General features: G+C 41.3%; 2 protein-coding genes across 2 annotated transcripts in view; one reads left to right on the top strand and one right to left on the bottom strand.

Annotated features, from left to right (window-relative positions):
• LOC308110106 (neurocan core protein-like) overlaps positions 1-18,651 on the top strand; it is a gene marked incomplete at its 5' end in the record, with an annotated part of 43,451 nt that extends 24,800 nt beyond the window's left edge. Inside the window, 8 exons of the mRNA XM_080464195.1 lie at positions 2,024-2,140; positions 6,766-6,879; positions 9,821-9,872; positions 10,993-11,099; positions 11,949-12,031; positions 12,651-12,795; positions 15,756-15,938; positions 17,417-18,651. Of these exons, the coding sequence (XP_080320321.1) occupies positions 2,024-2,140; positions 6,766-6,879; positions 9,821-9,872; positions 10,993-11,099; positions 11,949-12,031; positions 12,651-12,795; positions 15,756-15,938; positions 17,417-17,535 (920 nt within the window). The 3' untranslated portion in view covers positions 17,536-18,651. The remainder of the gene's footprint in view (positions 1-2,023; positions 2,141-6,765; positions 6,880-9,820; positions 9,873-10,992; positions 11,100-11,948; positions 12,032-12,650; positions 12,796-15,755; positions 15,939-17,416) is intronic.
• Positions 18,652-19,883: 1,232 nt separating this feature from the next.
• On the bottom strand, positions 19,884-25,713 carry LOC308114261 (transmembrane 6 superfamily member 2-like). The gene is made up of 10 exons (XM_080470996.1): positions 25,461-25,713; positions 23,400-23,503; positions 23,223-23,320; positions 23,042-23,145; positions 22,078-22,160; positions 21,881-22,005; positions 21,104-21,205; positions 20,894-20,986; positions 20,685-20,804; positions 19,884-20,603 (listed from the first exon to the last, which is right to left on the bottom strand). Exons 1-10 carry the CDS (start codon positions 25,550-25,552, stop codon positions 20,394-20,396), a joined length of 1,131 nt encoding a protein of 376 aa, XP_080327122.1. The 5' UTR covers positions 25,553-25,713; the 3' UTR covers positions 19,884-20,393.
• Positions 25,714-26,817: the final 1,104 nt, after the last annotated feature.

Here is a 26,817-nt window from a genome sequence, read left to right as displayed (position 1 = left end):
CTATTGCCAGCTCATTGTTGTTGTTTGTGGTGTGTCGGTGGCTGTGCAGATCCAGGGGACAGTCCACTCTGTCAGCTCCTTCTCCACACTATTGATTTTTTTTTCTTTTTTTGCACCACTCGCTTTAATGAATGTCCAAAGTCCAAACGCAGAAGGTTTATCGCCCACATACACGCATTGACACACGCACACACACACACACACACAGTGAGTAGTAAATCCAGATGTCATAACAGTTGATATTTGTCAGGACGCGCCATGACCTTGACTAATGCAGACGGTGCGAGTGCATGCTGGTCCACCCCTGATGTACATTAAATAAAATGCATGGCTGGTTTTAGCACCTGACTTCAGCGGAATTCAAAGCATGAACAGAAAGAAGCAGCTCAGAACATTTATCACTGAGCCGAAGCTGTGGAGAAATGTGGCTCGGCACCCACGTTCTGATGATTGAAAACCCTCAATCTTCTTTGAGTCCCTGAACTTTTATTTTTCTTCCTTCACATTGCAGCGGGATGATAATTCAGTAGGATGTGAGCCTGAGATGTTTGCTTCTGGTTAGTTATTGGATAGGCTGGGGTTCAGGGCTAATCATGGCCGTGCGATTGATTTTCGCTCATCGTGCCATGTAAACACAGACGCACACACTCACACACACCATCTACCCACCCCCCCAAGCTGCCCTTGGTGTCGGCGAGAGCTGAAACAACAAAGACTCCCACAGCCGAGCTTTCGTGGCGAGGATGAACGAGTGGTGCTTTTCAAAGAGCTTAAGTTGCTATAATGAGCGGCTCTGGGGGAAAAACACGTGGTCGTCTGACAATTGATATGGAAATGTGCGATTGTGGAAGGAGACCACACACTCGCACACATTTAAGGGTTGAATGGTGGGGCTGAGGCACTCCGCGGGGGGTCTGCTCATTCCTGTCAAGGATGGCTAATGTCTGAAGTTCTCACACTGGCCACTACGCCCGATGGAGTGAGCCGAGGCTTGCTTTCCATATGGTAACCATGACAACTGTGGCTGTGAGTGGATGGCGAGGTTGAGGCTCTCTGGCTTCTGATCTCTTTGAAAAGAGGGAGAGTGTGAAATGGATATGCATGTGTTGTAAGCACTGGGATGGTAGATGAGGTGACATGTTTGTTTTTTTCTTCTGTTTTATTTATTAATTATTTTTTTTTAAATCCAAAGTCCTGGGAAAAATTTAAATGATAGCATTTTTATTACAGGCCAATGTAGCTTTCAATATCTTCCTTTAGTCTCCTTGAAGAAGGAGACCTTTGACACGAATGGGATTTGCTTTGTTTATTTATCAAAAGGTAATAAAAGTTAAAACCACGTTTGCTCACTAGGGGCCAGTAGCGAGTCACATATTCAGCAGTTTTCTTTAAGCTTCAGTGCCTGATGAATTCTTCTGGTTCTTCTTCTTCTTTTGGACAGAATGCAGGAAGAAAAGAGGTTGTGGTTAAAAGTGGCACCACAAGACTGATCAGATCTATATTGACCAAGTTGTGCATAAACAATGGCTTTCTAGATATACAGCGAGATAGCGAGACAGACTTTGAAGAAACACACTCATAACTCCCAGCAGGAATTTGTCCTGGTCATATTTCAGAAGTCGCAACAAATACTTTGAAGGGCAATTTTGATATTCACTTTTGATAAAACACAGTTTAAGAACTGAGTGTGTTTTTCAAAATGTAATAAACATTTCTTAAATTGGCCTAGATGTAAAATGATGTATGTGATGGTTGATGGCAATAAGTAACGAGTGACACTTTCAACATCCAAGCTTTCTAGCAGTAATTGATCGTTTGGTTCCATAACTTCCAAATGTAGTTTAAATGTCATCTTTCAATATGAAGTTCAGCATCAAGCTAAAAAGTTGAGAGATGGCAGCCTTGCAGTTACAAACTGGGAAAAAAAGTACATTTCCAAAGATATTTTCTTCCACAATTTCACTAACTAACTGCTTTCTTTTTCCTGAATGCACCTCCACCCCCATCCGTCTGTCTCTGGTAGCCGAGGCGGAGCCCTGCGTGACAAACCCGTGCCTGCACGGAGGAAAGTGCCTTCCTCAGGGAACGGGCTACAGCTGCTACTGCCCACAAGGATACACTGGGGAGAACTGTGAGATCGGTGGGTGACGCTCACACACACACACACACACACACACACACACACACACACACACACACACACACACACACACACACACACACACACACACAAAATGAAATCCGCCCTGTGTCAGCCTGTATACAATGACGTAATGCTCTGCTGTCCATCACACTGAGAGAGGAGGCTGATTGGGGGCTGAGGTCAAAGGTTATGTGCAGACTGTCAGGGTCATACGAAGGTAGATTGATTTCTATTTTGTACAAACTAAAGGAGTGTTGCATCACAAAAACAAAAATCAGTTTCTGCTTCATGATTTATGGCTTTCATCTTGGCCAGTGCTCTGCTGTTGTTTTTTTTCTTTAGCTTTACACCTGTAGACCTCAATAGTTTGACATGAATTTTAAAGCTGAATTGATTTTTCGCACCTTTCCAAAAAAAAAGAAAAAAGGTTTAAAGATGTGAAAACCTCTTTTAGTTTCATCGTGTCAGAAAAAGACATTTATCATTGAAGTTGTAGAAATTTCAAACCCAAAACTATTTCAAGTATCTTCATGATGTGCTTCTTACAGTGAAAGGATGGACTGTAGATATAATATATCTGAGGCAGGGTGTTCGCTGATAGATATGGATCCATGTTTTTGTGTGAATGCTGAAGGCATAAGTGATCCAAATCTTTCTTATTATTATTCTAACTTCTTCCATGCCGCGCTTTCTTCTACAAGCTTTAATTGATTTGAACTGAGTTTTGAATTGAATTGAGTGCTATGCTGTGTGCTTTTTATATCTTCAGCCGTTTTCGAATAAATCTTGAAAAAAAAATTGTGGATCGAGCGGATCAGCGTCTGTTGCCATGGAGACGCAGGGGAAGGAAGCAGATCAAAGGAGATCAGCGTTTGTTGCCAGCCTTCAGCATTCACAATTGCATTTTCTTCTGGAAATGCAAACCTCTAGTTTACACTTACTCATGCCTTCAAAACAAGTAAAGAGGTTTGACAAATATCCGATCTGCTACTTCCTGGGAGACCACAGGCAAATGTAGTCAAAACTAGTTTAAAAATAACTGTAATAAAATTATTTCTAGGGCTTAGGACCGACCAGTGAAACTACAAAATGCTTTTGTATGTTGTTCAGCATGCGTGTGTCCACTGCTGTTTAGCGTCACAGTGATGGTTTTGTCTTTTGGCGGATTATTATTACGTCACCTAGTGTAAGTGCGGTCCAATTGTCACAACAATGTGATTTTCTTTCCCTAACTCCTTTAGGAAGCCTCCTAACACCTTTCCTTAACCCTGTGATGACATCCACTGGGTTATGGAAAAGGAGATAGGAAAGGAGAAAGGAGGGACTACTCACAAGCGCTCCACATTTCTGTGTTTTCTTTGTTTCTTTCTTTGCTCACACATGAGCTATAATGCTCAACAATGCCCCCTCAGGTCATCAGTGGTATTTGTCTGCTCTTTCCACATCATTAAGCTCAGTGGAATTTATCCAAATTACACGGTAATGTAGACAAGCAACAGACAGAAGGCTCTATCTTTACCTGTCTGCATATTTAGCACAGAGCAAGCGGTTCGGGTTCGCTAAGCCTCTAGAGTGCCCTCCAGCAGAGTCACTGGTTGGATACCACCGCTCAAAGTCTGGAACTCGTCCTCGCCGAGCAAAAGGTGGCGACAGCATGGACATGTGGCCGGTCCATCACAGGGTAACACAGAGACAAAGTGGTACCCAAATACATTCACATTTACAGCCAATTTCGAGTCACCAGCTTCCCTCCCAGTAGGGTGGTTTAGATGATGAGAAGCAACAAAAACATCTTCTGTGAAGATGTTTTTGATTATTCATTTCTCTGCACGTAGTTTCCTCCCTCACAACCTGAGGGTTTTTTTTTTAAAGAAGATTGCATCTGAACTGTGCTTGTCTGTCACTGTGTGGTATAGTTTAGTAGTGTCAGAAAGCCAGATTATATTTGCTGAATACAAATACACGCCTGCCTTGAAGTAACATTTTGGTTGAATGTTGAGAAACAGTCTTCAGCACATGCACTCCTACGTTCACTTCCCAAACTCAAGTAGTTCCCAAATATAGCTCCATTTCAGGGCTGGTGAGCCCCGTCATGTCCCTGCACATCCCTGTGGAGACACCGGGCCCACCTTTGCACAGGTCGTCTGACACTTTGACACCAAAGTATAAATATGCCCTGAGGGCCCTAATTTGTTCCTTAACACATGCTCAGCTCATTAAGCAGCCATTCCTTAAGGAGCTTAACACTTCATGAATAAATGAACCAGGCGGAGTCGCTCGGTCGTCTGTATTCACGGTCCCACTCGGGCCGTGAACATCCCGCGCTCGCAAGGTTTTGCGTGTTGAGCGTGACCGAGCGACAGACGGAGGGACACACAGACAATCAAACTGACAGCCAGCAGCAGATGTGTGAGAATGCTGGGAGGCTTTGTTATGGATTTGCAGAATCTGCAGTATTATCCCTCTGAGGAGCAGCTTCCCCACTGCATAATGGATGAGAGGGACAAAGGGATCAGAGTGTTTTACACTGAACAACAAAGAGCAGCGCTGATTTTAATGGAGAATGAGAGACGCATGTGTGCGCTAAACTGTGAACTCACAAGTCTTAAGATCACTTCATGTCACACTGCTCATAATTAGGTCAGAGAGGGTTCCGATTTATACAGCTTGTCTTGTGGTTTATTCTAGATTTCTGGAGAGTTATAACTATTCACCATTGTTACTCCCTCAAGACTCAGCCACAGACACAACGTCCACATTGATGTTCACATTGCATTTAAAGCACCTGTATGCTATTAAACATGAGCTCGACTGGTGAAAGAAAAATCCATCCGTCCATCCATGGAAAGTCAAGGGGCGCTGGAGCCGGGGGCAGAATACACCCCGGACAAATCTCCTATCCATCACACGGCCAACACAGAGGGAAACACAACCACAAACGCTCACATTCATTCCTCAGGTGAAATCATAAAAAGTCACAGAAAATAAGCATAGAATAATGTTCCACCAAACACAAATTCACTGCACTCCACGTAGCGATCACCACATTCCAGCTCCCTCAAACACAACCCCTCCTGCCCCTCGACCAAATCAACCTCCTGAACCACCACATGCATTTTCAACATTTTATAGATAATCTGAATTATAGTGTTGAAGTCCCAAATGTGGTGGAAATAGAAAATGAGATGATGACAGAATATAGTTAATTCAAAGAGGGGCTTTTAAAAATGTGTGTTTTCAACAGAGAAGTGATGAAGTTAACCACTTTACTCAGAAAGGCCTTTTTGTTTTAATCTCGTTCTGGATATCACTAACAGAGACAAGCCTCAGGACCTCAGACTACCTTCATATCAAGTCAAATATTCAGTGAGGTACACAAATTTCAGTCCCATCCTCACTTTTAAAGGACAATCCTAAAATCAGGTCTACAATGTGCCAATAACCAGAGCGAAGCTGTCTTGTTGGCAGCAGGTGTTTTTTTTCAATTTGGCTTTAATACCTCAGCGCCTAAAAGTAACTTCTGCCCACCAACCACAAGTTGGTTGGAATTGAAGCTTTTTGCAGCCGCAGCTCTCCAGGTGATGACAGACTGAAATGTGGGTGTTTTGGACGAGGCTAAAGGTCGCTCTGGTTCGCTCTTCTCTGACACATTTAGCACTTCACAACCACTGACCTTTTTCACTGTTCAGCTCTTTGCTTGCAACTAAGCAGCCGTTAAGATGTTAGGAAATCCTTTAAAGTAAGTTTTAGCTGGTCTTTCTGTACTCTCGCGACGAGTTTTAATAGATTTCTTTCATCCTGGGGTGCATCTGTTACCCCACCCCCACCAAAAGAAAATCCACACGGTGGTAAAAGGAGATAATATGGTGCCCTTTCACAATGATAAAATGATACTCTATTGATTTCCGAAGAGAAATGTTTCTTTTTCCTGGCTCTCTCTCACACACAGAGGTTAGAGAACCGCAGATAACTGCAGAGCAGCTGCCTTCCAGCGAGAAGTGTTTCTGTTGCTGCTTCGGGCCTCTTCAGCAGGAGGGGAGTCTGCCAGAATAGAGGCTGAAACTCGTATTTCTTTCCTCCTGGTCAGGATCAGCCTCTCCGCTGACACATCCACCAAATTTATGTCTGCTCTCTAACTGCATTAAAAAGGAAAAGCAATGTAAAACCGCAGGCTGCGTTTTCTTCCTCTTGCAGCTGTTTGTAAATGGAGACAACATACGGGGACAAAGGAAGAGATTAGATGTATATAAAGTCAGCCTTAAGCTCTGTGAGCGCATAGAGGAGAATGTAATAACACTTGAAAAGCTTTTAGGGTGTCTTCCTTCGTGAGCGGATGAGGATAAATAAGAAATGTGAGGCAAATTAGGTTGTCTGTATTCTCCTCACGCCCTGTTTGAATTATGATAATGTGCTCACCAACATGGACACACTTCAGTGTTGAAAACAGGACTAATAACCAGCTCATCTTTTGTTGGTATTGAATGGCAGCAAACTCCCACACGGTCCCTCCCGCCCCCTCTCTTTATGAAAAACACCACTTCAGCAGAATACGTCCTTTTTAATTTGAACCCTAATGAGATCTGCAGCCCGTCTGTTCTCTGAGCTCTTTCACTTCCCCGCAGACGTTGATGACTGCCAGTCGGAGCCTTGTGAAAATGGAGGGACATGCATCGACAAGATCGATTCATTCCTCTGCCTTTGCCTGCCTAGCTACGGAGGAGACACGTGTGAGAAAGGTGAGACACACACACACACACACACACACACACACACATCCAGCAATCCTCATGCATTCTGTGTACATATAAAGTGTTACAAGACTGTGCAGAGCTAATAAATTCAGTATGATGGCCTGTGTGTCGAATGTGGCATGGAGGGGTATAAAGATCATCACGTCACATAAGTATTTGCCCAAATCAAAATATGCATGACACATACATATTCTCTGCTTCTGTTGCATCTGTAACATTTATTCTGGTTGTACATTTATTTGTGCCTTACTCAAATAATATTATTACCATCCTTGTTTTTTTGTTTGTTTTTTTGTTCCTTCATCTGATTTCCTGTTTACAGTAAATGATATTAATTTACAGAATGTAAGTACAGGCTTTTATTTTGACTAAAAGTCTGTAATATTTACCCACATTGCATTGTAAAGTAGTATATCATTCTCACCCTGGATCTCTTTCTCTTTAATGCATTTATTTTCATTTATATGCATCTGATCCACCTCTTACACTGTCTGAGGGATGTACAACCCCTGATCCAGATCCCAGCTATGGGCAAGGGCAGGTTACACCTGGACAGGTGAGGGCAGGTTAAACCTGGACAGGTGAGGGTAGGTTCACTTAGACAGGTGAGGGCAGGTTACACCTGGACAGGTTTCTAGTCCTTCACAGCCAAAATGGCCCCTTTATTTAATGGACATAACATTCACTTGTAAATTGTGCTTTAACAGAATGAAATATCAGTTTTAACACATCTTATTCTCATCGGGAAACATCTATTTCTCACCCCACCCCCCCCACCCCCCCAGTCTCATTACAAATGGCCCCCTGCTGTGCAGCCATTGTGATGAACTTCAGATTCCCATTCGTCTTATAACTGGCTGCTGAAGGTTTGTTGCTGCTAAAACTGCAGTGGTGGAAATAATCCCGATCAGTGTGCAGCGTCTGTTACTGCGATATGTCATAACACAGAGCTGCTATCGGACAGTGTATCAGTGTCAGAGGGCTGCGCCGGCGGAAAGACACTGACTGAATACAATTCATGCACAAAAACAGACACACACACACACACAACTTTGCAAGGATCAGATACTATTTGCGCGTTTTTTATTAGGCAGTTCACACACTCAAATTCCCATATGTCGCTGCAGTCAGCAAGACAAACTGTACAAACCGTGTTTGATCTGAATAGTGTAGGTATTGTATGCAGCTGTCCATTCAGGACCTGAGATGTGAATGTGTTCACACACTGCTTTTCCTTTCAGAAACCTTGAACGAGCGAATTGCTTTGCAGAAATACACACATGAAAATGTGAAATTATGCAGCATCCAACTCATGTTATGGAGGGATCCCGGCCAAACGCTGCTTCAGTTATTTCCAGGTTGGATGAAGTAGTGTTACATAGCCAGGATTTTTTGGGCCTCATCGCCACCTGTTTATTAACAGGACAGCTTGAAACTCGTGGCAGGAATATGTGTTGCGTGGCTCTTGTACACAATTTGTATTTGTTGATAATCCATAAGATGGGTGGACGCTGCGTATAAGAGTTTGGAGTCCAAGTTGAAGCTACAACTGGATGTAGGGCAGGATGCACTCTGGACAGGTCGCCCGGCCGGTCCACCACAGATCTCATTAGTTTTTGATTTTATTTTTGGAACAGCGCCTGAAAAGAGTTGCAGCATGTGCAATAAAATCTCATCTAAATGAGGCCTGCAAGCAATTCTCCAACAGAGGTTCAAAGTGTCTGCAAATCCCCTCCTTGTTTTTTTTTTTTGTTGTTTTTTTCCTGAGAGGGAATTATTACACAAAATAAGGACGAGGATGAAATTAATTAACCCTCTCATGTTGTTAAATGAAGTTCAACTTACAACGTGCAAATAACAAATAAGTCACTACAATCATTTCTAAATTAAACAAGTTTAATAAATGCCTTTATTATAGCAAGTCGCTGTTTCATGTGGGGGTAGAGTTGAGCCCACCCCAAAAATCCAAATGGTAACTTAATTGAAGGAAAGAAAAGAAACGAGACAGCAGGCTCCGTCCCAAAAAAAACATCCCGTATTCAGGTTTTTTGCTAAGCGAAGTGAAATAAGTGAGTCGGTCAATAGGCGGACTGATGTGGGGTTTTCTTCTATATATAAACAGGACAATAAGCCTATGCTGCATGTAAAACAGTTTGATGCAAACAATCGAATAGGTTAAAAAAACAACAACAACAAAAAAAAGCAGGCTGTTTGAAATCCATGTTTGGTAATCAGAGAGGTGCACGGCGGCAATCAGGACACAAATACAGGCTCAGCAGCGTGTAATTCAGCACATTCAGTTTCATGAGCGTGTGCAGTTTGACTCCGAGCACAAAGGGAAGACGCACACGCACGTCTGTGTGTCACACCACAGTAATAACCCCAACACTGCCACGCACGCACGCGCACGCACGCACGCGCACGCACGCACGCACGCGCACGCACACGCACGCACGCACGCGCACACACACGCACGCACGCACACACACACACACACACACACACACACACACACACACACACACACACACACACACACACACACACACACACACACACACACACACACACACACACACACGTCTCTCCTCCTGATACTTGTGTTGGTGTGTCTTTGTTGTGCTCTGTTGGTAATGAGGATTAATGAATATCTAACCTTTGCTGTTATAAATGATTCCACAGGCCTTGGTGTTATTAATGAATACCAATAGTGCAGAAAACGGGCCACATGTGCCCTGAATCGAAAATGAGGCTGAATAATTACAGTTCATGCTTTGAGCTACTCTAAATGTCAAAGTCATGCAGTTTTCGACTTTATTTGCCAAATGAGATGGAACACGTCTGATTTCTTTTTCATCATAACTGTATATATATATATATATTTTTTTTAATATCAATAAAATATCCACTCCTCTTTTCTGTGCAGACATCGAAGGTTGTGAGCACGGCTGGAGGAAGTTTCACGGTCACTGCTACAGGTAGGAACAGAAAGATACGCAGCAAGGCTACTCCGTCTGAATTAGTTTTCTCGAGATGCAAAAACAAGAGCGAGTTCCAGCCAGGAAATTTCCAACTTCAAGACAAGTGCAGAGTGCCCGATAGGAGAAGATTGGAAAAGTCACACGTTTGTTTTTCACACCATAGTTGTCGGACACCACAGCAGAAAAAAAATTCAGATCCCACCAGAATATGGAGTGGGAAGTGGAGGATGATTTGGATATTGACTTCACCACCGAGCTACAAGTTTCAGATATTAGTGTGTTCACTTTTCCAGTTACTTGTTTGACTCAATGCTTCATCTTGTGGTGTAAATTAGTGTTGCAGAACCAAACCGGCTGGAGTCAGGTGGATAACTTGCTGGTTTTGGGCGATAAACCAGCGGCACCTGATAAAGACGACAAGACAAGGCGAAGGCCTGCCTGTTGCTTTGTAACATTTGGACAATTTAAGTTCCTCTGATTTGATTTAAATAAAAATATTACATATTGAATAATGTATAGGTGCATCTATCACATATAAACTAAAAGGTTTCTAGCATTTAAAACGTTTTAATGTAATGATCAGCAGATCATGAAATATTCAAATATTTCTAGGTATCGCTGCTTTGATTTTTATGACTTATGAGGTCAAATTATACAGACTAAAGCAAAAACATGTGACAGATTGAAACGACATGGTTTCTTCTGTTTGAAATAAATTATGAAAGAATGTTCTCTCTTTTACTTTAAATATTACAACTAGTTGAATTGTTACTATAATGTTTTGGAACTCTGGCTTTAGTTTGAAATATGAGTTTTATTCTCTTCTTATTCCTTCTCTTAACATGATTTATTGGGAAAAAAAACAGAATATAAAGACAAGGAAAGTAAAATTTGACTCTTCAATATCGACCAAACATTTTTGAGTAAACTTTGCTGGGGGAATAATTACCTTCACAACAAAAGTAGCTTCAGCGACACGTGTCTCATTTACCTACATTCATCTTTTCAACCTTCAAGACACCGGTGACATACTTACCGCTCCTCATCGCTCTGCAGCATTTATGTCCTTCTGCAGAATGTATGAAATGCACACTTTGATCTCGGCTTTGTCCCTCAGGTATTTTAGCCACAGACACACCTGGGAGGATGCGGAGAAGGACTGCAGAGAGCACAGCGCTCACCTGAGCAGCATCACCTCCACCACCGAGCAGGAGTTCATTAACGGTGCGTCCGCTCCGTCACGTTGGACTGATTGTCCTCTAACTCATGCACAGAGGGGGAAAGAGTAGCGAGAAGCTGTGTTCAAGTTCAACTACTATAAACTTACTGTAATTGTACTCAAGTATAAGTGGAAGTTTTGTTTTTCAAGTATAAAAGTAAGTAACCTCTTCGCTGTTCCCTGACAGCCCCACAAACAAAACAAAAGTATTAGTTACTTTTATTTGCATGTTGTATTGTCATCTAACTTACCTGTATAGTGTATCTATGTCCAAAACATGTTATAGATAAACTACACAAATAGTTACACTACTGTGAAGAAATGTTGACAGGAAACAGGATTTATTTTTTTCCTGTTAAAACAAACTTGCAGACAAAAATGTGAAATCACACTGCGGATTTACTCAGAAGTGAGAGTATGGTTTTAAAAGTACATCACATGTTTTCGATTGTAATTGACTATTACATACCCAGAGAAATATATTATTAAAAAATACCTATAAATACAATGTTATGAAAAAAAACTTTATTTTAAGCAGGGAGTTAATTAACTCCGCTACTTCTTTAAAAATGTGACCTGGAAGTGTAATCGAGGACAATTTCAGAGAGGTTTGCATTACACGGATTGTATTTTGTCTATTTGAGGGATATCTACTTAACCATAATCAAACAAATACAACAGAAACAATGCATGATAATACAGTTAGAGTGAGAGGCAGGCATAATTAAAAGTCAATCTTATTAAAAACCGAGAAGAATTAAGCACAGAATACAGATATATATGTTTGAGTTGGTGCACAAATAACCAGATTTGAAGTCTTCTTTCTATAATTCCTCTAGTGCTGTGTGCTTCAGGTCTGGGTCATGACAACGCCTGGATCGGTCTGAACGATCGCACGGTAGAGGAAGACTTCCAGTGGACTGACGGCAATGATCTGGTCTGTTTTAATTTTAGAATTCATTCATTTGTTCATTTTCACATCCCTGTTGCAAAAATGGTCAGAAAAAGCTTTTATTAAGAGTATCTGTCACGAATAGCAGGAATAGGATAAGATGAAAGTCGGGGGCCTGACGTATGTTCTATTTTATGAAAATCAAAGACCTTCTTTTCACCTGGACATTGGGGGCAGTGTTGAGTAATTTCAGCTGTGATTTTACAGCAGTCATGAACAAGTGTTGGTGGGGAAATGGTGTAAACTTGCTGTCGTAGGCTACATCCCTGTGTAGTCACCAAAACATTCAACTAATCTTTTAACAATTCCTAAATCTACTTTTTTTGAATGACTTCATACACCACCTTGTGGTACAAAGTAGTAATGCAGGAAGGAATGATCTGGGTGAGCAGTATATGGGTATGCCTAAGTATGCCTAGTAAGACTCTTCTTGGGCTGTTTCCCTGTTGCATGTTCCTTTTAGGTATCTAGGTATTGTTTTGTTCTCTCAGTGGAGTACATACTAAATATTTAGAAATTTGCCCATTACATTCCACACACAAAGTAATCTCAAGACATGTCCACTTTAAATATGACAAATAAAAGAAAGTGAACCCTGTTGCAGGTTTATGAGAACTGGAGGGAGAGCCAGCCGGATAACTTCTTTGCAGGCGGAGAGGACTGTGTGGTGACCATCGCCCATGAGGATGGCAAGTGGAACGACGTGCCCTGCAACTACAATCTGCCCTACATCTGCAGGAAAGGCACAGGTACTCTAACACTGCCAAATTGAATGCAACCAAGCAGGCAGGAGAAGACTTGTAATAAAAGCAGGCCGGAAGGTTTCCTAACTGAGCGAAGCTGAAGTCACACGGTGTGATCTGATGATGTTTATCAAGTGCCAATACACAACACATCAAATGTAGTTTATTATTATTATTCTGGTCTGATCCATTTTTTTTTAATAAAAACCACATGATGTTTGTCGCTACTGAGCCACTGAAAGTACAACTTTATGAAAACTGCTCCCAAGATGGAACTTTTCGAAAATGCTCTGTCTCAATGGAAACAGTGGACTTGGTAGTTTTATAGTTGAGAGTCACCCGACTAACAATCCAACTTTGAAATCTGTCCATCACCACTGTTACTGAATATAGGGTATTGTTCTCTGTGCGCATGTGCATGTGTTTTCATTGTTTTCAAAAGGTTGCCGTATAAATACGAAACTTTTCTGAAATGAAAATGCAAAAATGATAAATGTCACATGAAATGTCGTTGTATAATTGCACACTATTCTGTGTGCAGTGAATCCCCCTGTGGGCCTGAAGGTGGTTTTATCTCACCCGTTCATCTCAGCCAATCACACCCAGCAATCGTCTCATTGTTTCAACAGAATAAAGCGTTCAGTATTTTAACTCATTTAGCACAGTGGTTCTTAATCTGAGTGGCAGGCTTCCTCGAGGGAGCGCTAGAGAGCGTCACAGATGGAGAAGGTCTTATTTCTTTATATGTCCAGTGACGTGCAGTCAGTGAAGGCAGGGTAAGCAGTGCCTATGTAAGGCTAAATTGAAAGGAATAATTTATTTTTCAATGTCTGTTATCCTACACTACCTATAGGTTAGATAGTGTCAGCATTTTGTGCTTTTCATAGCCCAAATGACTCAACACCGCTTTTTCCTGGTACGGCAAAGAGGCTGTACAAGTCACTCACTCCTGCGCTGTCTTACTGTGAAGGCCACACCCTCTCCTGAAGGCCACACACCCTGCTGAAAGCCACACCCTCTCCTGAAGGCCACACCCCCTGCCACAGGCCACACCCTCTCCTGAAGGCCACACCCTCGTTCTCTTTTACTACTGAAACAGTTCAGCGAAATGTATTTCTCAAAACATTTGAAGCAAGACATAAGTTGCGCCGTTGAAAAGTTACAAAGTCGCTTCACAGACGTGTGGCTGCTGTGAGGGGGCGTGGCCTGTGAGTTCAACAGCTTCTCCTCGGAGTAGGAACAGTCCTGCCGAACAAGCATCTTTTACGGCAGCTGGGTGACGTCACTGCCCAATTTTCTTCTTGTTCTTATGGCTTCTAAATGGGAGTATGCAGGGGCCTTTAGATTAACACTTGCCAGCCGAAACATATGAACCTGTCATTGGTGATCTCGATTAGCAACGCCCTGTCCACCCAACCCTAGTGCTCACCGCACGTCACTGGATGTATCCCTTGCATTTTTGTAGATTTTTTTTTTAATTACACTGTTTTACATTTGAATGTGTTGAGAGTGAAGGTTTAAATTATGAAATAAGTCTAAAGTAACGCACAACACGTGTTATGCTTTTTACTGCTTGTCGATCTTAACAGCGTGAAGTTTTGGGTAGCTGGGTGGGCTCGGTGGGGGGGAACCCATCCTCCCACACTTCCAGATCTCCTGATTCAGCAGATTTCTAGTAAACAATAACTTGTTTTCCTTCTCTGCTTGACAAACTCTCCTCTACTGTGATATTATCACACCCTCTCGAAGCTTAATAATCACATCACATGCAGAGATTCAGCGTGTCCTCATGCAGTTTTCATCACGCGTGTGTTCTTCCCCGACCAGCTGGCCAACAATTAGTCATCACCGCTCATCATCGGTGCTTTTGCTGTTCATGTATAAAAGATCCCTCTCATACCAGTCATCAGTAGTCGACTGACTTCATTAGCTGCTTCACATCACTTGTTTTGTTTTTTGTTTTTTCTAAATGAAAGGCGGCAGCAGCAGGTGCTGCAAAAATCCAACAACAAGCACAAACTGAAGGGGAATATTGTTATTCACTCTCAGACCTGTATTGATTTTCCAGCGTAATATCAATCTCAATCTTCCTCTTTCTGGCGTCTCTTTTTCCTCTGGCCCCACTTACACTTGTCCAGGCAGGAAGCAACAGTTATTGCCAATTATTACCTTGTCCAAGTGAAATTCCTCGAGACTTTTTCTTTTTTTTTCCCAACTTGACGCTCTCCAGCTACTTTGCTTTTTGGACTCAGACCAACTGAACGTGAATATAGTGAGCTCTTCCAGGGTGCGGTTGATGAGGAGGAGTTAGAAATTGACGGAGGAAGATAAAGGCATACAGGGTTATGGTGAGGATTAGATTGGGGTTAGAGGGATTGGGTTAGGTTAGGGTTAGGGTTGAGTTAAGTTGAGGTAAGGGTCAAGGAGATTGACTTCGGTGGATTGGGTTGGAGGAAGTGTGGCCACGGTTGCATGGCTCAGTGGTTTGGTTGTAGTTCCCAGTTTACCCGACACATCACCCCACTCTGACCACAGCTCACTCGGTCATCTGATACAGTGACAAGGCTGCCACCCAGAGGACGTTTGTGTATTGATTATATATATTTTCTTACACTCACAATCCATCCATCCAGCTATACAAAACCTCATCCTGAAGAGACTATGGGTGAAGGCAGATCACATCTGGACTCTACCTGAGTCCATCATAGGACAAACACACACAAATATGTTTAGGTGAAGATGCACCACTGATGAAAAGCTCATCAAACCTCAATGTTGTGACTGTGAGACAAGAGCGCGAACCACGAAGGCTCATAAGAGGAATCTAAATACGTATTCTGACCAGAGGTCCAACATTTCGTTCTGTTTTAGTGAAAAGTTTCGAAACATAGAAATACATCCTGTGTTTTGTTTTGACTTGAAATAATTGAGTGGCAGCTGTATAAGATACTTTTGTTATTTGACAGTGTTGTGCGGCACCCCGCCCGCAGTGGAGAACGCCCACTTGATAGGTCGACGGAGATCGCATTATGACATCCACTCAGTGGTGCGCTACCAGTGCTCCGAGGGTTTCTACCAGCGCCACATCCCCACTGCACGCTGCCGGGCCGACGGGACCTGGGAGCGACCCCGGATCATCTGCACAAAGTGTGAGTGTTTGTTTCAAACCTGCATCACGTGTGAGGCATTCAAAGAAGCTTTCCTCTTTGTTTCGGTAGAGTGATATAAAGTCAACATCCTCTTCAAGTTTGAGTTAATTTTTTTATTTCTAGTGTGAGAGAATGACATTCCCTTGACCCCCACATTTGTCTTCTGCATTCACTTTATAGCTCTTGGTCACCCCCCCCCCCCCCCCCCCCCCCCACCCCACACACACACACCCCACCACCACCACCACCTTGGTGCTCTTTCTTGTTTATCCTTTGCTGCATTGTGTTAGTTTCTAGGCTTCATATTTATAGTTATCATAGTTGTTATAATTATGAGTTTATATCACACTGCTCACCAGTTACCTCGTTTTCAAAGATTATTGTTATTGCAATCATTTTTGTGGGGTAAAATTTAATCTATTTTTCAAATTGTCAGACACTTACTAGCACAGTTAATGCAGCAGTGAAACAGTATTTATTTATTTATTTATTTATTTATTTATTTATTTATTTATTTAAATCAGTTAAATTGCAATCAAGCCAAAGTGCGGGGAGCAGACGAGAAGCTCCTGGGTGGGCTTCAGGTTAAGTAAATGACGCCCAGCCGGGGAGCTAAGTTAAATAGAATTTGCATTTTTTTTTTTTTAATCATCGCATTCCTTGTCATCTTTCTATTACCGACTCACTAATAAAGCTACTTTAAACAACAAGTGCAAACTTGAGTCCGCAGCTCTAACTGCTGATTGTCAATGTGGGGTCAGGGTTAAAGTTTCATGGTACTTTTCCATACTAAACATTAATTGGATACACATGGAGACCGAGACATTATCCACTGATAAAAGGGCTGTCTTTAGAAAAATATGCACTGTTTGAACAGCATGCTATATTTACAACATATACATGCCAGAGTTTCTTTTAGCTTCGACAGTCCATTTCATCTGTAAAGCATCTTAATACAGATTCCTTTCAATTAAATACCCTTTCCTCTGGGAAGTCCAAAATACCCACAAGGTCACAATAGTAAATGAAAACACTGAGAAACAAGAGCTATCAGAGATTTCTGGCATCCGCCAAAGGTTGGCCTGGACTCAGAAAAGAAAAAAAGCATCACCTCCAAAATTTAATGGAACCTTCCACAGCCTAATATCTCTTCGACAAAATTCGTGTAGTAGTGGTTTTGACGTAATCTTGCTAACAGATAAATAAGTGTTGAGTATTTTATGACTATTTTTGTTAAATTTAATCGGTATAACCTTAAAAAAAAATAAACACTGTCAGGCAGTAATCCACTTTGCCTTACATCGCTTTGTTATGCAATTCAAGTTTGCACCACAAGGTGGCGTATTGAGTAACTAAGAATCAGCTGCAAAAATAGCTCATTTATACAATATCATCCCTAATTGTACCAGTAATACCGAAATGGCCTAAAATTCATATTGTGCCCATTTTAAACTCGCTTGTTTTCTTCTATCTTCCAGCCCGCCGGTCGCACCGGTACCGACGCCATCACCACAATCAGCGTCACGAACACCGCGGACACAGGAGACACGGAGGAGAGGGACACAAGGCCAGAGAGGACGCACACAGCTACTACTGAACCAAATAATACCACATCTGCAACGCCTAGGTGCTAACCATGGCCCATACAGAAAGACAGTAGTTCACGTCACTCGCACTCACTCCTCCGCTTCTGACCATGCTCTCCGCTTAGCTTTACTCCTGCAGATAACCAAGGTTTCCTCCTTCTGACATACAGATGATCTCATTAAATGCGCCATTGAGTTTGGGTGTTCTTCGATGCGTCCTGTTTTTTGTTTTTTTTTCCACTTCCGTTAACCGAGGTCCATGTGAACACTAACTAGAACTCTCCTAACACACTCCCACCGTTCATATCAAGGAACAGTAAACCCTCCACCTGTGTGTGTGTGTGTGTGTGTGTGCGACTGTATTTCAGACAGAGACCGTCTCAGCCACTTTGTTTTGGTCAGTCTTTTCAACCTGAAAAAGAACTCCCATTGTCATATTCTGTTTACAAAGCACAGATGTAAATGATGCAAGGTAGCCCCCCCCCCCCCCCCACCCCACCCCAGGTAACCCTGAGCTTCTTTTGTTCGTGTGCTGTTACTGTAGCTGTTAATTTGACCATAGAGCACCTGAATAGCTGATTCTACTGACATGCTTCTTTTCTAATACTTACTACTATGTTTGTGTAATGTTACTATTTATTATGAATCATTCGCTAGTGAATATGCTTTCTTTTTCTTAATTACACCTCAGAGAGCCGACGTAACATCATTTTTCTACACCGATAAGTCCAACAATCAATCAGTAACAAAATTAATCATTTGATTGCCTCTAATCTCTGTATTGTAAATATTGTGATGTGTTTTATTGGCTGATCCCCGATCAATAGCTGGACCTTGTCCGACCTAATAGATTCCCACACCCCCAGAAGTGAGCACTCTCAGCTAATGGGTCCGTCCCCCCGACATACATCATGTGGGTTGGCTGATGAAGGACTTTCTTGAGATAACCACTTGATTGTATCTGATTTGCTTAATTCTTTCGGTCTTTGCACGGCTATATTTACACGATGGGTAGAATGTCACTATTTTTTTGTCTTTGGTCCCTTTGATATTTGATCAGTCATTCACTTTTTTGGTGTTCTTATGACTTTTTTGTCCTGCTGTTGTATTCCATTCTTAATAAAGTGAAGAAAATTAATATATCTGGCTTTGTTTTCAATGCACACTGACAAATTGTCAACTGGCTCCGCAGAAAGAACTCAAGGTTTAATACAAGTGAAACATTTATATCGCATGGAGGGAGCATGTGAAACACGCCAGAGAATAAAGAAGAGTGTGCAAAACCAGCACAAACATATTTTTTAATTTTTTTGCTGATGTGTTCAACTTTTCTCTCCAAAAATTACGTTATTCCTAAATTTTGTTTTTAGGCCTACAGATTTTTTTAGTTGTTAATTTTCATTACAAAAAATTTGATTCATGTTTTTTATATATTTCATTAAAAAGAAACGCTCATCAGTATTGGAATTTATTTAATTTTGCATAATAAAGCAGGTCGAGTAAACTATATGTGTGACTCTGATTATAGAGATAGTATTTTGTTAAATAACTGAATTTACGAATTCTCAATCCATACATTTAGTTTAATAAAAATGATATGACATCTTAAAGTAAATATTTGGTATCCAGACTAAGTATCTTTTAAAGAAAAAAAAGGACAGTAAACTTGAATCCTTTGAGGTGTGCCATTAGTGACATTTCTTTCCCCTAACGCATGAAAACGAAACAAAGCCAAGAGCTGAGCTCCAGTCTGTGTGACTGATGAACTCACCCCTGATCAAACTGGAGCAGAGGTGACTGTGCCAGCAGGGCGCCGTTTAGTGACGTCATCACCCAGAGACCGCAGTGAGCGCTGAGGTAACGACGCAGTTCACTGATTATCTGTGTTTATTTGCATTTAGAAGCAGAAACCGATAAGAGACACTGATCCCTGCAGCCCAGTTTGACCTCCGAGGGGCTGTACCAGTCAAGTTAACATTATTACCTATAGAAATTTTTTTTTGTTGAAAAAACTGCTTCAGAATGAAAATAATGTAACTAGTAGGATAATATTTGTGTATTTTATTCGCTGGAGCTCCTCACTGACTGATGGCTAACTGACGCCATTAAACTTTGAAAAGATTTGGTGAATAAGATGGAAAACGAAACTGGATGATTATCAATGTGATTATTTTTTGCATTTTGTACCTCTTCTTTAAGTGTTATAGTGTTGTAAACTGAAAATATATGTTTTTGGACTGTTGGACAGAAAAAAATAAATGTATCTTTATGGACTTTAGTGCAGATTCATTATCACATCAGCTAAATTGAATTATCTCCCTTATCAGATTCCTCTAAATGAATCAGGAACTCAGGTGTTCATTAAATCTTTACAGCATTTATTTTGTCACTCACAGATGTTTTAAAGGTTGAAAGCTTCTTTTTTATGGTATAAAGTGAAGGTGTAGAACAGGTGACCGTCTCTCTCCGGAGATGCAATCCTGACCTCAATGATCCGGGTTAGAACGTCTAAATTTGGGACGAGACCAGCTGAGTATCTGCATGATTCACCTGAAAGCTGTGCAATCTGTCCACGGCCTTCTTATCAGGGTTCAATAGTCCGAGCAGCGCAGGGAGTGCCGTGTGAGGTGACAGATTTTGAACAGTTTACCCAGAGAGCGATGTTTATAGATTTCCTCTGGGTTTTAAGGTTGAAGAATTGTGTGTTTAATGCAGTTTGTGCCGCAAAGAAAGTCCCAGAAAACATTAGCCTTGCCACTATGAAGTATTCCTTGACAGTCCACGGCTGGTGTGTGTGTGTGTGTGTGTGTGTGTGTGTGTGTGTGTGTGTGTGTGTGTGTGTGTGTGTGTGTGTGTGTGTGTTTGTGGTCTAGTTCTTCTTCTTCTGGTTGTTGGCCTGTCCCTTGGGAAGGGGTTTCATAAAATAAGCGGGGTTGGTGTGGCAGCGCAGGGCCAACAGAACCGGCGCGACAGCCAGCAGCATGTTGAGGCTGATAACAGGCCACCATTTGTCTGCTGGGACTCGGTACGTGAAAGGAGTGCGGGAGTGCAGAGATGCTCCGATATGGCACCACTGGGCCTGAGGAGGAGGGAGAGAAGGAGGCAAACCTCAGGCTGTCTGCTTTTTCAGGGAATATCAATAACCACAGAACTGCCGTACCTGGGCCATGGCGCCTGCGAAGAAGAGGGTCCAGTCCAACATCCAGCTGCACCCTGGTGTGTTCAGACCACAGACCAGCACAGTCAGCAGCGGCAGAGCGTAGAACAAATACACCAGCATCTGAAACGAGTTCACACCAGAGGATCACGCATTATTTTTTCACTGGCAACAGCATGTTTGTTTTGGTCATGCAGTGAGTTTTGACTGACCATAACCCGAGGAAAACCAACCGGGTCTTTGAGGTACGGCTCGTACTGATAGATGTAGGTGAAACACGTGTCCAATGGACAGTCCAGCACCACCTATGAGAAAAGCATAGCACTCAAATATCAGCTTTCATGTATGAGTGGCAAAAGTGCTTGAATAGGTAGTGGGGGGGGGGGGGGGGGGGGGGGGGGGGATAAAGTCACTTCACATACAAAGCCTCTGAAAGCAGAGAAGGCTGCAGCTCCAAGTAACAGCAGGGACAGAAGCAGGTCGACAGGTCGAGACAGCAGACTCTTCTTCTGCTCTGAAGCAATCTGCTCAACACAGGAACATGTTGGTTTCATTCAAAGGCTGAGCATTTATCATCTCCACTTCGTCCTCCAATCACAAGTCACCAGGCCATCACAGGACACACACACACAGGTCAGGTTGGTACTGGAACCCATGACCTCGCTGTGAAGTGAGAGCGCTAACCACTGCCCCACCCAGAAGTAATCATTAATTGATAAAAGACATGAGCTCAATATAAACCAATCTAGCAGTAAAAAATTTACAAGGACTTTTTCAAAGTTGAGTGTAAAAAGTAAAAAAAAGTCACTTAATCGACTCTTTAGGATTGAAATTCACAAGTATTTCAATGGTCGTCTGATGAAGGCTAAAAATAATCATTATTTCTTCCATAATTTTAAAACTAAAAATGACCTTTTTATTTTCTTTGATAAAATAAATATTGAATTGAATTATTAAAGAAAAAGGATTCCATCAAGTGCAATTCTCACAATCCTCTTGCCACATCACTAAACTATTAAATCTTGAAAATCGGGATGTGGCTTAAGAAGAGCCGTTTAGAGGAGCAAATAGTTCAATAATCTCAGGAAATTAGGTTAAAAAAGGATTTCAGAAAATCATCTTTTCAGGTTAAAATTTCAAAAACCTTCAAGATCCAATCCTGTACTTTCATGGACAGTATGTGATTTCTATTGTTCTACCTTGTCTGCTGTGATGATGGGCATCTCCCTCGGTCTGCTGAAGAGCAGGAACGCTGCCCAGAAAGGAACCAAAAAGAAGGGCACGTTCCTGCAGAACGCCGGCCGAATGCTGGACCCGTACTTCCCTGTACGACGGAACATCATCAGTAAAGAAGTTTACTAAAAACACTTCAGATGTGCTGGAACAAAGCTCTCACCGATAACGACTCCTGGGATGTGAACGACCTGGTGTGCGATGGAGGAGCCGGCCCACAGCAGGCCCAGGCTGCGATAAGACTTCCTGGAAGTAGGGAAAATCATCATTTAATGAGAAATGATTTAACAGGATATTTTTCTGGCTCAATGTGAAGACAAATCTCTGTATTTTCTCCGCCTCACATTCTCCACCCTTCCTTTAACCTCCACTGGGGCGATTCAGAGTGACAGTGAAAGAATCAAAGCAGCTGATTGTCACAGTAAGAGATTCATTTAATTGAACAATCAAGCAAACCTTATTTATGAAGCGCCTTTCGCTTCACGGGAAGATCAAAAGAGCAACAACAAGATGAAACAAGGACTGGATAGTACACACCAAATAAATAAGAATTCTTTTTTTTTTTTTTTTAAAAGCCTGGAAGAAGTAATTGGAATGATTATTAAAATAACTTGATGTGGCAAATAGATGTTGAATAAAAAATAACAAACAGGTAAAAATATAGTAATAAAAAATAAGTTCAGCTGAAATTAGGACTGTTACCAAAATTTTACAGAAATTGATGAACAGGAAACGTAACAAAGTAATTGGTTAAAATAACATAAAATAAGAGGATGTCTTAATAGTTTCTGTGTATTTTTCTTGATCTGTGATCTTTTTACAGAAACAACAGAAAAGAAATGATTTGACAGAATAAATGGTTTCCTTGTCGCTGTCGTCTTCAAAACGAAAGATTTCAAAGTAAAATGATTAAATGAATTGAATAAATAAGTCTTTTAAGATTGATCATGTAGCATCAATAAGAGCTGAATTATTTTTTATGAAGTCCAGCCTGGTTATGAAACGCTTCAAGATGTATTAAAAAGCCATTATATATTATTTTATTTTTGTATTTTATACTGTGGTACATTTCAAAACCTCTTCTGATTTTAAAAAAAAAAAGCTGAAGTGAAGTGATTTTTCTTTACCCTGCGAACATGCGGCGGATTATAGTGAGGAAGAGGATGAAGTGCACGACCCCCTCCCAGTAAGACATCATGACAGCGTAGGCAGTGCTCAGATGAGGCTCACCCTGAAAGACACCATGACGCTGTAAACTCTGAAATGAAAATGAAACATGAGTCTGGGAGAAGCTAAAGTCGGCGTTACCTTCTTCAGATAGAAGCCCATGAAGCCGGAGATGAAGCCGTCCTGCTCCAAGGCGTTGGTCATGCCCACCAAGCACGTGAAGGAAAACTCTGCAAACACTGGGACCAAAGCACACGAGAGCGCCGTGTCAAAACGGCACCAAAAGGCCATTTCACTCGTCTGGGATGATGTCCGTACCATAAAATAACGGGTCCACTCTGGTTTTGTGCCGCACAATGAAGAGCAGCAGGAGAAGAAGCAATCCCAGCACCACCATCCCGATTCCCAGGATGGGAAGAGGCCTGAGGAGGCACAATGAGAGCATTAATGGGGACGAACAGCAGGATTCTTAATTACAAATCACCCAATAGTGCGACAACATTTTACTCATTTGATAATTAATTGTTGGTGATTTGTTTTAGACAAAATTCTTTTTTAAAAATATTCATTATCCAAATTTTTTTTTAACTAAACAGTAAAAACATCCACTGATGATGGCTGTATATATTAATTATATTTCATAAAGGTATTCATTATATCCCTCAAGCTGTTAAAATCTCCCTGAAAGTCAGACTTTCATGAGTAAATAGTATATTTACAAAGATGAAGTTTGTCCTCAAATCGTGTCAGATGGTTGTAAACTTTGAATTTGATCCTATATTAAAACTCATAATACACCAGAGTCAATGTTTGTGATAATCTCTGACATATTCTGAAATGATTAAAAACAACATCATCCAGTCAGTCATCATGTATTATATGGAAAATAACTCATTCTAGTGTGTTTTCTTTGTATAATAAATATAAATTGAATAAAATGCAATCAGATAAAATGCAACTAAACTGGCAGTTAAAAATGTTAAAATACTGTTAATTTCAATCAACTATTGTATAAATTGGATCGGAATTAAGGTTATTTAAAGACTTAATATAGCTGTTTTTGGAAGTGGACTTTTTTGTCATTAATGATTTAAGATAACAGTAAACTTGATGCTAATGATGCATTGAAGTTAATATTTTGGCACATCCAGTTCTACACATGAGCACGACAGTCATAGTCAATAGTTCTGAAGACACATCGGAAGGATTCACTCATAACATTCATTGAGTCCAGGTTCTGTTTGTGCTGTTCATTCTTAGCAATTAAACATCATTTTTCCATTTCCTAATATTTACTTCACCATCATCTGGATTGCATGTGGAGAAATGACCTGGAAATAACAGGTTAAAGTAGCGTGAACCTTCACAGCTTACTGTCTCTGCACGCATAAGTAGGTGGTTTTATTAAAGAAACACAGCACCTACTAGTGGCCACACATAAAAACTATATCATGTTCAGTGTTTGTCATTTCCATGTGAACGGAGGTCGTTTTGAAAATGTTGTCATTTCGCCGTCTGAACGCAAAACCTTTCTGAAACGAAAACACATAAAAGATGCCGTTTTCAGTTGGTCATGGTCGTATTAACAGACCGTTTGGCTTCCATAGAGGCAAACATGAGAACAGATAGAAAGGAAAAACAGGCAAAGTGTCTAAAACGGTCAAAATGACTTTAACAGTTAAAATAGAAATACTAAAATTCCCCAAAACTGCAAAAAGAACCAAAATTGCAACTATAAAAAAAGTAAAATGGCTAAAAATGGCAGAAAGATTCAGACGGCTTGAAAAAATAGCAATAAAAGCCAAAACAGCTAAAAATGCAATAAAATCACTACTATTTTAAATCATAACTTTAAAACTTCATAAATACCAACCTAAGAAACGTTTTTTGTGAAAAAAGTACAAATTCATTTCTTTAAGATGTGTTAACTTCACTGTAAAGTTTTGCGGCTCCAGATGAATTCTATTTAGTTGAAAGTGGTTAAAACGCCTCTTTCTCTTGTAAAAGGGTGTGATCCTTTGGGCTTAACTGGTTTCCATGTTTTATCCAGTAGCCAACCCTACAGCACGTAGGCCCGAATGGAATCACAACATGACTGACTTTCTTAATGTAAACTTTTTTTTTTTTTTTTGATTTTAGGTTGCTGTATCTTGAAGCCGCAGGTGACTCTTTAATCTCCAACACCTTTCAGAGTTTCATACCATCTTTCTGTATTTTCCAGGTTTATCTAAACTCTCCAGCAGTCTCTCCAGGTTCGCTCAGCATAAAACACATCATTTCCCCTCATGCAGGTCAACAGGAGCTCCTGAATATCAGCAGCTGTAGCTTCCAATACCTCCAAACAACAGGCGAGGTGAGACTGAGAATAATAAAACTCACTCCTGAAGTGCAGGGATGTTGTTCATGGTGTACAAAACTCCCGGAGCCAGGAGGGACAGCAGAAGCACGCAGACCTCCACCGGCGGCCTCATTTTCACTCAAAACTCTGTTTACGTTGAACAGGAATCCCAGTCGGAAATGATCCCAGCTAAACGGGCTTGTGAGCGGCCAGACGCATGTTAGAGCCTCTGGAGCTGCAGTCCTGAGGAGGCAGATGATTAAAAGGAGTGTCTCCGGTTGCCTTTTGATCAGTGACGAAGCAACAGTGTGCAGCAGAGGCTCTGCTATCTGGCTGGTCTCAAAGTTCAACCCGGCAGAGGGTCAGGTCAGCGAGAGCAATGCAGGGTTCACACATCAGACCTGCGCTATTTCACTGGGTTTTGGTATTTGCCAGCACTTTTACTGCAATGAAAGGAATTTTATACTCAATCTTATGTTGTATTGACGACAGGGTCTATCAAAAGTGATAAAAACAAAAGATTCCAATAATATTTCACTGCATTACTACAAAGTAGAAGTTGATTTTGTAGTGCTGCAGTTTGTTTATTGTATTTTCTTGCATTATATCTATTGTGTCTCTTTGTGAAGAGGCTGCATACGATGTCTTCTCTTGTCATCGTCCACAGCAGGATAAACATGCTTCGTTAATTCCTGAGTTCTGCTTCTTCGGTGCAGTTGTAGTGACAAATGAAGGGAACCCCCAATCCAATACTGAAGGCAAATATGATAGAATAAGAGGATTAAAAAAGTTACATTTTGTAATCGTACATAACGAGGAAGATTACATGAAAGACATTAACATGCAGAAAAGAGTAACGGCAGTTATTATTATTATTATTATTATTATTATTATTATTAATCTGTAATGAGAAGAAAGGGGAAGTCCCAGTATTTAACCCATCATGTGCCGTGTGACCCTCTTGGGGTCATCTGTGTTGTCGTCAGCTTTCAGGCTGTGTTTGTGCAGACTGCCCCCTAGTGGCTGGTCTTCCTCCTTCAGTTCTTCCCTCGACACTCATCTCATTTTTCTACTTTTGCCTTCTAACACTTTGCGGTTTGGAGAGTGTGTGATCAGAGAAGATAAGCCGAATCTCGCACACACTGCACATGTCGTCTGGACCACTATGGTTCCCCCTGGGGTTCACCCAGAGAGCCATCTGTCCTGCTTCATGGAAGATTAAGAAGTCCTTCGTCTGGTGGGTCCAGTCTTGATTAGATTGTGGATTATAATCTGAGAGAGAACCTAAAGTTCAAGGCAAAGATTATGTTTGGTCGGTTCATCTTAAAATTGCAGCCTGATGAAACATATTTTGCTTGTTGATCTGAACAATTCAGAGAATTGAAGTAGACAAGAGGC

Source organism: Lipophrys pholis (genome assembly GCF_963383615.2).
Source record: "Lipophrys pholis genome assembly, chromosome: 1".
NCBI lineage: Eukaryota > Metazoa > Chordata > Actinopteri > Blenniiformes > Blenniidae > Lipophrys > Lipophrys pholis.
The sequence above is the reverse complement of the archived record's forward strand: the minus strand, read 5'-3'. Positions and strand labels throughout refer to the sequence as shown.